The 13,924-nt window shown below is 39.8% G+C and overlaps 1 protein-coding gene across 3 annotated transcripts in view; it reads left to right on the forward strand.

Annotated features, from left to right (window-relative positions):
• Positions 1-13,924, forward strand: part of LOC117543597 (guanine nucleotide exchange factor VAV3) — an 83,476-nt gene that overhangs the window by 42,211 nt on the left and 27,341 nt on the right. For all 3 annotated transcript variants that reach the window (XM_034211957.1, XM_034211958.1, XM_034211959.1), the window contains exons 11-17: positions 2,011-2,079; positions 2,745-2,831; positions 2,934-3,019; positions 3,791-3,923; positions 7,262-7,371; positions 11,769-11,870; positions 13,326-13,417. In XM_034211957.1, coding sequence (XP_034067848.1) covers positions 2,011-2,079; positions 2,745-2,831; positions 2,934-3,019; positions 3,791-3,923; positions 7,262-7,371; positions 11,769-11,870; positions 13,326-13,417 — 679 coding nt within the window. The remainder of the gene's footprint in view (positions 1-2,010; positions 2,080-2,744; positions 2,832-2,933; positions 3,020-3,790; positions 3,924-7,261; positions 7,372-11,768; positions 11,871-13,325; positions 13,418-13,924) is intronic.

Consider the following 13,924-nt stretch of genomic DNA (forward strand, 5'->3'; position numbering starts at 1 on the left):
TCCCTCCCGCTGCCTTCGTCCTTCAGGCTCCTCTCGTCTGTCTCTAGCTTCTTGATTACTCTCAGTCTGAAATGACACGCACATAATTGTCATCTGAGAATCGAGAAGCAGGAGAGAGAAAATAGATATAGTGAGGACTGAAAGTGAGAACAGCAGACAGAACAAGACAAACAACTGACAAGAGACAGATGCAGAGGTGAAGTGGTGTTGAAGTGGTGAGAGTCTGAATGTGAAGTTAAAATACATTAGTGGAGACTGCGGAGAAAGTGAGGAGAAAGTTACTAACAAGTGACAAAAAAAAGAACATTTTAAAAGATCTAAAATGTCTTCGAGGACTTTTCTTCCATGATACATTTTGACTATGTTAAATAGTCTTTTGTGGTTTTTATTATTGTTTTTAATCATGATATGCATCTTTAACATAGCCCAGTTTAAAGTTACATTTACTCGGAGTAAATAGTGTGTATTTGTCACAATACACGTGTGTGTGTGAGCACGGCCTATTCCTATAATTTAATGATAAAAAATAAATGTTCATTATGTGGGTTCAAAAATGTCAATGAGTTTTCATTAGTAGCTACTTTTTGCAATTAGGTATTCAGTTGTCTACTACATAAAAAAGTATTTCTAAGATTTATTTTCACATGCAAGTTTGGTTTTCGCTGCCGTATATCTTTTAACATTTGGCATTACCTATAATAAACAGCAAATCTGCCACACTGAAATTAATCGAGAATAATCAAATACACCAATTTATGCCTTTAAATGGATCCTATTCTATTTGTCCTGTTTAGTCAGAGATGATTCCCTCAGGGTTTTTAATAAAAAGCCTTAAATCTGACTCCCTGAAACCTTGTGATGTGTCATGTTTGCATGTCCCATCAAAAGGAAAAAACCCTGTAGCAACACAGTAACAGCGTGTGTGCCCCTGCTGAACAGCGGGGTAACAGCCAGCTACATGAAATAAAACCTCCGCTGGTTACTCTGCCACACGGTGACAGCCAGAAACACATGTCTCGCTCACCAAATGTCTCGCTCACCAAATGTCTCGCTCACCAAATATCTCGCTCACCAAATGTCTCGCTCACCAGTTATTTTCTCTTTCTTTCTCACTGCATCCGCTCATCATTTCTCTTTCCCCCTGAACACGATTCCCTCAATGACTCCATCATGTTTGGTCCCGGCTATCAGTGGGACCACTCCCTTCCCCCTATCTCTGAGGATGTGTGGAGGTGGGAGCAGGGCTTGATAAATAGGACTCTGTCGCCTTGCTAGTGATAATAATGCCCAGGTTGAGCTTGACTGACACCAGGGATTTGAGCAGTAGCAAGCAGACACATATATCTCCCTTAGCGGCTCAGTGTGTGTGTGTGTGTGTGTGTGTGTGTGTGTGTGTGTGTGTGTGTGTGTGTGTGTGTGTGTGTGTGTGTATATAGTTTGTATGGGCCTGTATGAAGGACATGCATGGCATCCTTCCTTATCCTCCACTGCTGAGGTCTAGATGTCTTGTTTACGCTGCAGTCAGGCACTGGCAAGCAATTTCAGATAGACACTTGCCCACACACACCTGGACCAGATGAGTGCACACACACACAATATCTGATTTATTTCAGGACAGAATTCTTCTGGCAATAATCCTTTTCATTTCTTACTTCTAAGATTATTTTTTCGGCATTTTCGCCATTATTTCACTGAGAAATGGGGAGAGGAAGAGAGGCAACAAAGGTCCCAAGGCTAGAATCGAACCCTGGATGAGGCGCTGTAGCTATTCGGCTACCAATGTCCTTGAATACTTTTCGTATTCACATCTAGAGCTGAAGCTTTAGGTTCTCATGTTTTTCTATGATTCACAACCTAGCTTTCTTCCTTTCATTGCCAACTTTGAGTGTATAATCAAACTTTAGTTGTTATTGTTTTGAATCAGTTTTACAATACAAAGTTAAATAGTTCTCATCATTTAAAACTTGCTTAACTAAATTCTGTGTTTATTGATTTGTTTCTGTCCAATAGGAGCTGATGAAACACACTCATGATTCCTCCGACAAGACCAATCTGCGCACGGCATTGGATGCTATGAAGGTACGACATCAGTTTGATCCTAGTATTTTACTTACACACACTCTTATCCCACGAGGCATAACTTACATGTACAAGCATAAGTAACAGTAACCCCTTAAAAACGAACCAGTTAGATTTCCTAATTCATGTTGTATTCCCCTAAATGCCTTAGGATTGTCTGGGTTAGGCGTCCTGTTATGTATAGATTTGATTGAAATGTTGCTTTTGATGAGAGGAATATTTGTTTATAGGCCTTGGAAGGTTTCTGTCTCTTTAGGATTGTTGTTTGACTTCCTGTTCCTGTTTGTCCTTAAAAACAATGACCATCATCATTAATATTTGGGTTAAATAATATCTTCCCTCTTGACATGTCATCTCAGCTCGCTATAAAAGCTTGTGTAACCTAACAAAATAACCTTATTACAGTATGTCCGGAAAATAATCTACAAGATACTACAGTTCATTGAATCTCCTTACGTAAAGAAACGAGTATACCACGTGAAGCAAGTCCTGCTCTTTTTGTAACACTTTTGTTCCCAATGTCATATCGAGTGTCTAATTGGAGTGTACATCAGCAATAGTCACTTTTGAAGAAGAGAGCTCAAAAAGAAAGAAAACCTTAGCACATAATGGGGAAAATTGTGAAAGGAAAAAGGAAAGACTTTTTAATGATTACTTGTCTACAGGACTTGGCTCAGTACGTCAACGAAGTCAAGCGAGACAATGAGACACTGCGAGAAATAGATCAGTATCAGAAATCCATCGAAAACCTGGTAAGCCACCTGTTCCTTCCAAATAATGAAATGCTGATCTAATTTTCTCTGAGCTTTTCATTGGAAATTGCCTTCCCCATCCATTTGTCTCTCTTTCCGTAGAATCAGACTTTGAGTAACTATGGGAGACCCAAAGGTGACGGGGAGGTACGGGTGGCCTCGGTGGACAAACGAGCCAAACAGGACAGGTGAGATGTGAGGGTGACATGCTGGTTGACTGAAACGCTGACTGACTGACTGCAGCTTAACCAGATCAGGTGCTGTGTTTGGAAAACTGCCAGAGTATGTATTGCTTTAAAGCCAAAGTTCTTTCAGAAACAAAATCCAGTAAGTGAACATCAAGGTTATATAGTTACAACCATGCAGAGTTCCAGACAAATAGGCGTATAAGGTGTGATACATATACTTTGTGTTTTGGGGGGTTTCACTTTCCTGTAGTGTGTTATATAGGTTGTTGTGCATGTAAATGGTCTGCAAAGGCTACATCCCAAAGTTTCCTTCAGAGGCACTTTCTCACCTGAAATGCCTTTATAGTAGTCCTTTGTTTACTTCCGTGACATCGCTACACAACATTTGCGCTTCTATTGGCTAGCACTCCAACACATTGTAAGTGATAGGCTAAGGGCTGGTACATCTCTAAGCGGTGACCAATACTAACAGAGCGGGCTAGCTAACCAATCAGAGCAGACTGGGCTCTGGTTTCAGACAGAGGGTGAAAAGAGGTCAACAGGCAGTATTAGAAAAATAAAGAGCTTTTTGAACATTAAAGCATGGAAACATGTCACAGTAGAGACACTCAATACATATATGAGCACAATAGGGCACCTTTAAGAATTCCTCAAATATGAACCAGAGAATAGTTAGTTATAATTATTATTATTGAGATATCACTTTTTTCCCCAAATGCACTGGGCAGAAAAACATGAATAAACTTCGACATCATTCTCTTTGATCCGCAGGCACATCTTTCTGTTTGACGCGGCGGTGATCGTTTGCAAGCGGCGAGGAGACAACTACGAGATGAAAGAAGTGATTGACCTGCACCTCTTCAAGATCACCAACAACCCCACATCGGATAAGGAGAACCGCAAGGTCTGCACACACACGGATATGGTTCAAATTTAGACAAGATTGTGACTAGTCTCCCCATCCAAAGAGTAGGGTGTGGCAAGTCATTCATAGTTGCTACAGTAGACATTTGTACCTAATAAGAATACTAATTAATTATTGGTGACACTATGAAGCTGTTAACACATATTTGTTCACTTTCACAGACACTTTTAATCACAGGTGTAACCAACCCGATTAATGATGGCTCTGTCTCCTGGGTAACAAAGAGTCTTCATGGCTCTGTATTATTTAGCACCGCTGTAAGCCATTGATTGCAGCAACTACTAATGTATTTTAGTGGTTACACCTGTGTGAATGTCTGAAATATTCACTGGAAGAATCAACTTAACTATGAGCAGTGTTTCTCAAACACATTAGATCGTTTTTATGGCAAATGTTCAGCTTTTTCTTGGCAGCAACTCATGCCTTTCTGAAAATGTTCATTCTGATGCCAAGAGAGTAACTCTAGTCTTTTTTGGAGAGGCCTCAGGGAGGATGTTTAGCTCAGACATGCACCAATATTAGCCTCAATTAAATCTAAAACTGAAGTAAAATGGAAAGGAAAATGTCTTCCAGGCTAGCAGACACCATTTGTTGGTAGTTTTTCATTTATTTGCACAAAAGCTACACCCATTTTTTCTCCTTCCTTGTTTTGCTGAACCCTTAAGACAGGACTTTTAGCTATTAAAGATGGGCCATGTTCCAAATCACAGATTGTTTTAGTATGTACTGCAGCTGTTTTAAAAAGGTATGTACTGCAAAATGCATACATACAATTGGGACAATGTCGGAGAACATCCTTGTATTTTTGGCATACTACTGTAGGTATTGGGCCGTACCAAATCTTTGTCTGACATACTAAATAGTTTGGTAGTATGGCTATTGGAACGCACAGATGGTATTAAATAATCCAACGACAAAATGTCCCAGTATTTCTGGCAGCCGAAGGGTTTATTTTTACAGTTAACAATTCATAACCCGGAAGAAAATCACACTGCATAGGAAAGTGTGAAGCACAGGTCTTAATGTATTGTGTTTGTACTGTAGCTAGAATAAGAACGCTTCAGTTTATTGGGTGTTATTCTGATATACAATGATATATAAAGGAAAATACCGTATTTCTCAAGCATTAAGCTGTTTATGTTACGGTGTGTGACCCTTTTCCAACCAATAACCCATTTTAGCAGTGATGTACAGTGATTTATAACAGCTAAAAAGCTTTTGATTACATTTCATTTCACCCAAGGCTCAATCAATGTCGCGAGTATATTCTGCTTTCACTGTTACTCTGATATTCAGCACGTAAAAGTAAAAGAAAGTAGCAGAACATACTTTCTAACATTCTGTATAATAGAAAGAACAAAACAAGCATTACACCTAAAGCCATAATGGAGGGAAGTCTTGCACTGTTGAGTCCATTATTGCCTTTTTATGACTGAGTCAGCAAAGCTCAGGAACCACGTTGGACTCCTGACAAACCAATTAACAGCGCTACTCCACTACTCCAGCATAATGAGCAGCCGTAACAATTTATCAGATAAACGGCGGTTTATAAAATTGAGTCAAAATGGAGCTGACTGTATTTTATAAGCACCTGTACCAACATCTACGCCCCACTGCTTTCATTTGTGCCCCGAATCCCCTAATGTGCTGCTAGAATGAACTACATGCTGAATCTTTGCAGCTCATAACACAAACAAGAAAATAAACACCAGAAAAGATTCGATTTAATTTTTTATTTGATACATGCTTGTTCCAGCACATGTTTTACATTGTCTTGTTCATTCACCAGCGTAATACTGAAAGTGTCAGACTAGAACAGCCTGTCTCCTCCCAGATGGTCCTATCATGAAACCTCGCTTTGGGCCTGACTAGTCACACACACACACACACACACACACACACACACACACACACACACACACACACACACACACACACACACACACACACACACACACACACACACACACACACACACACACACACACACACACACACACACACACACACACACACACACACACACACACACACGCACACAAAAGTGGCGAAAAATATTGCCAGTCATAATGAGGAATGATATCTAAGGCGTGCCAGGAAACAATGACTCTGGGAATAATGATGTTGTAAATAGCAGACATTAGTAGGCTACGACCCATATGGGCATATAACGTTATTTTTTAATTGAAACCTCCGCTCTATCAGTATCATTCACGTCTGACATGATGCAGTTTCCTTGATTGTGGAATTGCCAAAGATGACAGTAGCTGTCTGAAGAATGCAGCAAAAATAATCTTAGAAGCAAAATAATCACATGTACATGCATCTGGAGGTAAAACCAAATAACCTCCAAGTCCAATCGTTTCTAGAATGATGTACACAGCAGTTCAAAAAGTGTTGCGCATACAATAGACTAAGGACAACATTTTCAGCTGTAAAATATACTTTATTTACTTAATAGGTGATAATATGTGAACGTTATATGCATGTTTCCGCTGCCCCCCAAGTGGCCAAACAGGTTTATTGTTCACTGACAGATTGACCTACTGTAAAACACTTAAGGAATTACTTTCATTATCAGTCTGGAAGTATGATCCTTTTACATTTCTAAGGCGATACCAAGCAAACAAAAAGTCCAAACTCCTCTACCTTCTGTTACAAATTGGTTGCTAGAGATATATTTGCCAGCGCAAGTCTTGGTGTCCACTGGGAATGCCTCTGCAGAGCGATGCTTTCCTTTTCTCTTTTCTTTCAATAAAATGGATGAGCCTCTGCGCTTGCCTGACAGCACTGAGAGCTTGGCATGTTTTTTCGCCTTCAGAGATGAGTGCTAGAAGTTCAAAACCCCACATAGGAGCCATAAAAAGTGCATCACACAATCATCTGTTTAGCGATGCCATCTGAAAAGCCGAGGCATGTGTTGACACAGAAGCTAATAGACTCATATTTAGCCTTTGAAGTGGGTAATGACGGCCGATTACAGGCCCACTCGCACTACTTGGGTACGTGCATGCTGTCTGATGCCCAGCAGTTACATGGCTACCTCACACTCTTCCCTGTCTCCATTATGCTCGTCTTCTTCTCTCGTCTCTATCTGTCAGTTCTGCCACCCTTCAGCTTTTGTGTTTGCTCTCCCCGAGGCATCCCTCTTTCATTTTGAATCTCTTTGTCTCCATCTGTCTCCCTGCATCCCGTCTCCTTCAGTTCCTGCCCCCTTCTGCTCCGTTTGTCTTTCACTTGAAACCCCTCAATTTATTTATTTGCCGTTGTCTCATTTTCTGTCTGAAACATGCGTGTTTTTTTCTTTCCTGTTGCAGTGGTCCTACGGCTTCTACCTCACTCACAACCAGGGCCAGAGCGGCTTTGAATTCTTCTTCAAGACCAAAGAGCTGAAGAAGAAGTGGCTGGAGCAGTTTGGCATGGCCATGTGAGTTTGTTTTTTCTGTGAGAGTGTGTATTTGCGTCACAGAAGTGTGTGACTCTTTGTCCCCGCTGCATTTTGTCACAGCATCAAAAAACTCACGCCGTTTGTCCTGTTATTCAAGTTTGGTTACTTGATGATTTGTGAGCCACGTGACACTGTGTGCGACTTATAATCTCGTCTTTTAGTCACTAACTTTCAAAAGCAGAAGCTGACTGAAAATGCACCAAAAAGTTAATTTCGCAGTATTTTAATAATATATAGTGCTATTCACTCTATTGGTTAGACACTTGAATGGATCATCAGATGTAGTTAAACTGCCAAAAACAGTCCACATCCTGAACAGGAATCTAGTTAAACTGAACTAACTGAAACCAGTACCAAGAGAGAACTATAGTATTTCACTTCTGGAGCCAAAAAATAGTCATCTTTTAAATGTACCCACCTCTGTCTTTCACAGTTTCGACACAAGACAAGACAAGTTGAATGGGGTATACAATAACTTCAGGAAAAGGTATCTAGATTTGAATTTCAACTGAAGTCTTAAACACAATTTATATGACACTGGACAAAGTGTGAAGACAGAAGAGTATCTAAACCACAGGGAGATGTGTAAAGATTAGGCATTGTTTGCTGAAATGTTGCTGGTGCTTGATCTAAGTTACAGCCACGAGACAAAATAAACATGTTGTGGCTTGTTGTTGACCCTAACTACAACTACTTTTAAACCAAACTACGCGAGTCTGGAGGACTGGCCAAAAACAACAAAAGATAAATGAGGGAAGTCCGGGCCAGCCACACCAGGGGCGGTCAGACCCTGACCTTCCCCTAAACCAAAAGGCAAATACATAGAACTAAACTAAGACAGAAAGCCTTAGTTAACTCTAACAGATCCCTGAACCTCAAAATATACTAATATAAATAAAGAGCAAACTCAAAAAGGACAACTGAGTGCTGTCGCGTCTGACCGCATCAACAGAGAGACAGCCAGATTCTCTCTCCTTCAGCCTTCCTTATGTATGGAGAATCAAGAAGGACAGCAGCACCTGACGAAAGGAGGAGCCAATCAGTGATCAGGAGCACCTGTGCCTAACGAGCTAAGAGGGGAGGAAAGAGAATAAGGAGGGAGGGAACAACAATCTGCAGTAGGGGATCCATTCCCTCATTTCAAACCATGAAATAAAGCTACAATAAGTGGAGGAATCTGTCTGATGGAATTGGCACCAGAAAAAACTAGACATATTGCACAGTGAAGCAGAATCCTACATGCCCAGTACAACAGGTCCATTAGGAGCTGTGAAATCTCTTTGTAAGGTTTAAAAACGTAACCCAGATGATGTCATGGCGGTGTGTTGTCAGGGTTACACCGGTTCGGTCTCAAAGACTGCGTTTGAACAGAAAGCCTATTTAACAAACTGAAGGTGTGAGGTTTGAGGATGTGTGAGTTCACCAGATAGTGTGTCACAAAAGATAGTGTTGTTATTGGAAATGCAGGCAAGAGTATTTTATTGCAAAGTAACAGACTTTTCTTTAAAAAAAGCACTCATTAGAGAGAAACACATCCTATGCACAAACACAAACACATCCTACATATCCACTTACATATCACACAAACAGTACAGCTATAGACTAAGATCTCAACATTACATCACTCTGTCCGTCCCCTCAGTACGCACGGTGCTTGGGAAAAAAGCCATATCATACTCTGCCCCCTCGACCTGGAACACACTTCAGCAGGAACTTAAGCTGACCACTTTGATACCCATCACGGATTTTAAACTCATTTTAAAAAAGCTGGAGAAATCATCTGTGGGTGTTTGCACCTGCTATATCTGACTGCTGTATATGGATTTTAATGACTACTTTTTTACGATGTTGTATTTTAGTGTTGCCTCTGTGTTTAGTGTCCTGTCTGTCTGTAACTTTGTGTGGTAGTGTTACCACTGACAGGTCTCTCTTGAAAATGAGACCTTGTGTCTCAATGAGATCTACACCTGTATAAATAAAGGCTAAATAAAAAAATAAAAAATGCATTGTATTTAACATGGACGGCAATAATAACCGTGAATTGCATACACGTTTTAAAACCCAATGATAAACCACCATCCCCCGCTTTTTCTGCATCTCTGTCAGCTAGGCATAAGATACCTGTTGTTAGATGCTTGAATACATTTCCATTAGCATCAGTTTAGTTAAGAACTGAGAAAGATAATCTGTGAAATATCATTTTTAAGTGGCTAAGGAAAGCAATAGGCCTGATGGAAGAGGATTGGGAAGATGTAGCGTGGTGTGATGTGAAAACAGCTGCTTTGGTTGATTAACTTTTGGAGCTAAATTAACGAGCTGCGAGAATAGAAAGGCGTTGCCAGACGATCACACTCTCCCACAGCGATGCTGAACAGCTGATCTGTGAACGGTATGACAAATGTTCGGTAGACAAATACAGAAAGTAGAAACTGGTTTTTGAACAGCCGTGAGTGAGCACCCCATCCTTGAAAGTCAGAAGAAGACTGAAAATGTAGTCATTTTGTATTTCTGGGTTTTAAAGTCCTTCAAACCGAAGCGGCTAACTCTCAGCGGTCCGACAAAGTTGCATCGTACATATTTAAACGCTTCAGAAAGAGTGAAACTGGAAGAAGGCGGTCATACTCTGAAAGTCAAGAAAAGTGAGTCACAATGTTTATCCTATAGCACACTATCCAATATATTTAGGTGTTATTACTTGATGAAATTGACCCTCTTTCTTGTCAGCAATATAAAATGTCTAGTTGATAACAATCTTCCGTTCAATATGGATACGTCTCAGTACAGAGGAGATGACACCCTGAAGGTCTCTCTTTCTTCTTTGACCAATCTTCCCAAAACATGTTAATTTTCAGTTGACAAGTAGCACCTGTGCATATAAAGCTTGTGTCATCATGTCTATCTATTATAACAATGAAAAAACCTAAAAGACAGACCTCTTCAATTGGAAACAAACAGGAAATTGTGCTACAGGCAAACTCTATTTGTCTTTCCTTTCTCACACACATAAATATCCCAAGGGGCCAAGAATACTTCTATATTCGCGTCAGGAAGACCTTGCCTGTCTATTTGCAATTCTCTCCTTCCCACTTCAAAGAAGCGTATCAGTGTTTCCTGCAGTTATAAGTGGCCCTTTTTGGGGGGTTTTGTTTCCTTTAATATTCACATTTTCATCAAAGAATAAAGCAGTTGGTAATAAAAATTAGGAAACAAACACAGAAACGTATTTTCCTTCATTCATTGGGTTAATCTGGGACTCCTACTACAGTGTCGGTATGTTCAGTACAATAGTGTCAGAGTTTGAAATGCTGGTTATAATTATTAACCCCAAATGTCATCCAATATGCTTTTATTTCATTCCGCAAGTCTTAGTATCATCATGGTAAGACAGTTACATGAGCAAAGACTACATTTAAACTCAGTGGTGCGTTTAAGACATTCCAACTCTTGCCATTTTGGTTGACACTGCATTTCAAACGGAAGAAACATTTAGTCTTTTGAAAGCTTTGTTTATTGTTTTTCCCCTGGATCTTTTGACATTGTGAATGCAACTCTTCTCGACACATCACTCTCAAATCCCGGTGTCAAAGGAACAAACCTTCATAAACAAGAGCATTTTTGGGGAATATTCACTGCTTGAACTTCATTAGCATGTGATACTGTCACATACAATTTATCTCAACTAAACTTCAACTTCATGCAAGGTGATTTTTCTGGAAGTCAGTCTGAAAAGTGGTATATATATATATATATATAAAAACTTTGAGTATGCAAATACAGCAAGGTGCACAATAGTGTGACTCCATTAATACATCAACACTCTCTGTTGCTGTGTTATCCATTATAAAACTAATCTAAAATTATTCGTTTTAGAAGATGTGTAGATTGAGAGTCGAGTGGTGGCTGTGTAGGATTTTCTCTGAAATGTGTGATCCAAACATTTCCAATAATTCAAGAATATCGCGTCAAAAAGTCACAATTTATTAAAATGAGAGCATTTGTAAGACATTATCTTCTCAAAAGCAACAGTTTTACTGTGTTTCTTTACTCCAAACGTAAATATAAATAAATAGAATACATCCGATAACTTGCTGAAATTAAATTGTGCGTTTTGTTTTAAGATTAAGATTAAGATTTCAAACACACATGCATAGGACCTATAGGTCTGAATACAGATATGCATAAACATGCATTTTATAGAGTGTAGAGGCTAGGTTGTCCGGCATAGGATACGTACATATTTATGAGAATTCAAAATATGCGTTAATACAAAACATCTAACATAATAACCTACTTAATTGGAATATTCTTCAGCAAATACAATCTTAGATCATAACCAATCAATACCTAATGTTTGTTGTGTGTTATGTCTTGTTTAGATCCAACATTCGCCCAGAGAACGCCACAAACAACCTCCACGAGTTCAACATGCACACATTTGAAAGGATCACCTCCTGCAACTCTTGCCACATGCTGCTGAGGTAAGAGGCCAGTTGTTATTCACACACACAGTGGAAGCAGCCCATAACTACTTCAAAGCTATCGTCAAACATAAAGACCGGCGACGAGACCCCTTCCCTTCTGTCTCTCGGGACTCCTTTGAAAGACCTCCACCTCCTCTTCCTCTCCTGTGCAGCCTTACAATCTATTCGTCACTTTCCTTATTCTCCTTTCTTCCTCTGCACATGTGCCTTAGTTACGCGAAGTTTCCTTTGAATTCGCTGAATGGTATCGGCACCCAGAGGTCCGCGTCCATGGTCTCACAGCGAGAACGATTGAGCGGTTTCACCTACCGGTAGAGAAGTGTCTGTCACACTCCAGCACTTGCTCAAGGCAATGGATGGGTAGGGGACAGGATTATTGCACTGTGACTATTGAGAGCCACACACTGAATTCACCAACATTTACTGAGGATAAAGTGTGAAGAAAAAACAAGAATAATGCAGGGAAGGTCTCAATCGGCATGTGAAGTGCCACGTGTTTTTTATTTGAAGTGTTACAAGGATTTATTGGACCTATTGTGCTTTTGTTTGAAGTGCCTTTTGAATAACAATGGATTAACTTGACAATAGAAATGTAACCTCATATCTAACAGGTATCAAATCTAATGACTTCATTATTTGATTTTAAGATGTGTTAGATATTATTTTATAAAAGCAACAGCTCATATCAGACATCTTGTGTACTATACTAGTACTCAGTATGATAAGAAATATAAGAGCACATGATTTGCTGAGGTGATTTGAAGGACAATAAGAAAACATGATACCCAAGAACCTTGTAGAAGTTTACATTTGAAAGGAAAGTCTTAAACATATTTCCTTTTATATGATTTCAAATGGGTTAGGGTTTAAATGTGCATATTTCACCCTAACCCCCATTCATGAAACTTCACACTATGTCATGTTACACTCACGCTTCTATTGGCTTGAGATCCAACATACTGTACGTGATAATCTAAGGGGCGGGACATCTCAAGTGGTTGACCAATCACAACAGAGCTAACCAATCAGAGCACACTGGGCTCTGGTTTCAGACAGAGGGTGAAAAGAGGTGCACAGGAGAGACAAATAAAGAGCTTTTTGAACATTAAATAATGTAAACATGTCACAGAAGAGACACAAAATACTAATATGAACCTGAACATGAGCAGAATAGGGCCCCTTTAAAGCCTGTGAATGGAAACATAACACTGCTGCTTGTGTGTGCACATATCATTTACACAAAAAGTGTCAGTATCTTCTGTCAAGTATGAGCTGATGCATGTTGTTGATCTTTTTTATAGTGTAAAGTGAAAGTCATTGGAGAGAGCTTCCCTTACCACACCTGTTTCAATGTTTTGTTTTTTTTAAACTTCTGGCTCTGTCCTAGTGCTGCTGAGGTAGAACAGCCTGGAGCAATTCAATTGATGACTTTTCCTGTTCGTCTGTCTGCAGGGGCATCTTTAACCAGGGCTACCTGTGCTCCAAGTGCGGTTTAGGTGCCCATAAAGAATGCCTGGGCCGCTTTGGCAGCTGTGGAAAAACAGGTAACACACTCCTGCTTCACACATGCAAATACAACTCTATGACTTTATTGCACAACCTCATATCAGGAACATCTAGAGGGTGATTATTCATCAGGTAACATTTTATCAAGAGCAAAATGACAGCACTTGAATTACTCTGATACATTAACATAAATGCACTTTTAATGTTGTAATAAAACCATATTGACAGAGGACACATACAACCTGTTAAAATACGTACTGTATTACTGGTTAGTTGTGAAAATTAGCTAACATACAGAGATATGTTCTGAAAAGTGGAACTGTTGGTATTAGGGTTGCTCTTAATAAACAAGAAGTTTTAGGTGTCTTTATTTCCACCAACCAAGGTCATCGAGTTGTAGATCAATATTGCAGATATTCGTTCAAAAGCTCCCTCGCTTCGCTGGGTGGTTTTGACACTTCAGAGCACCTTAAAGGCAATGTCACTGTGTATCATTGCACCGCTCCCCACAGCTTAGTAGTTTTACTGAGGAGTTTTATGAAACT

The sequence above is a fragment of the Gymnodraco acuticeps genome, unplaced genomic scaffold (assembly GCF_902827175.1).
Source record: "Gymnodraco acuticeps unplaced genomic scaffold, fGymAcu1.1, whole genome shotgun sequence".
Lineage (NCBI taxonomy): Eukaryota > Metazoa > Chordata > Actinopteri > Perciformes > Bathydraconidae > Gymnodraco > Gymnodraco acuticeps.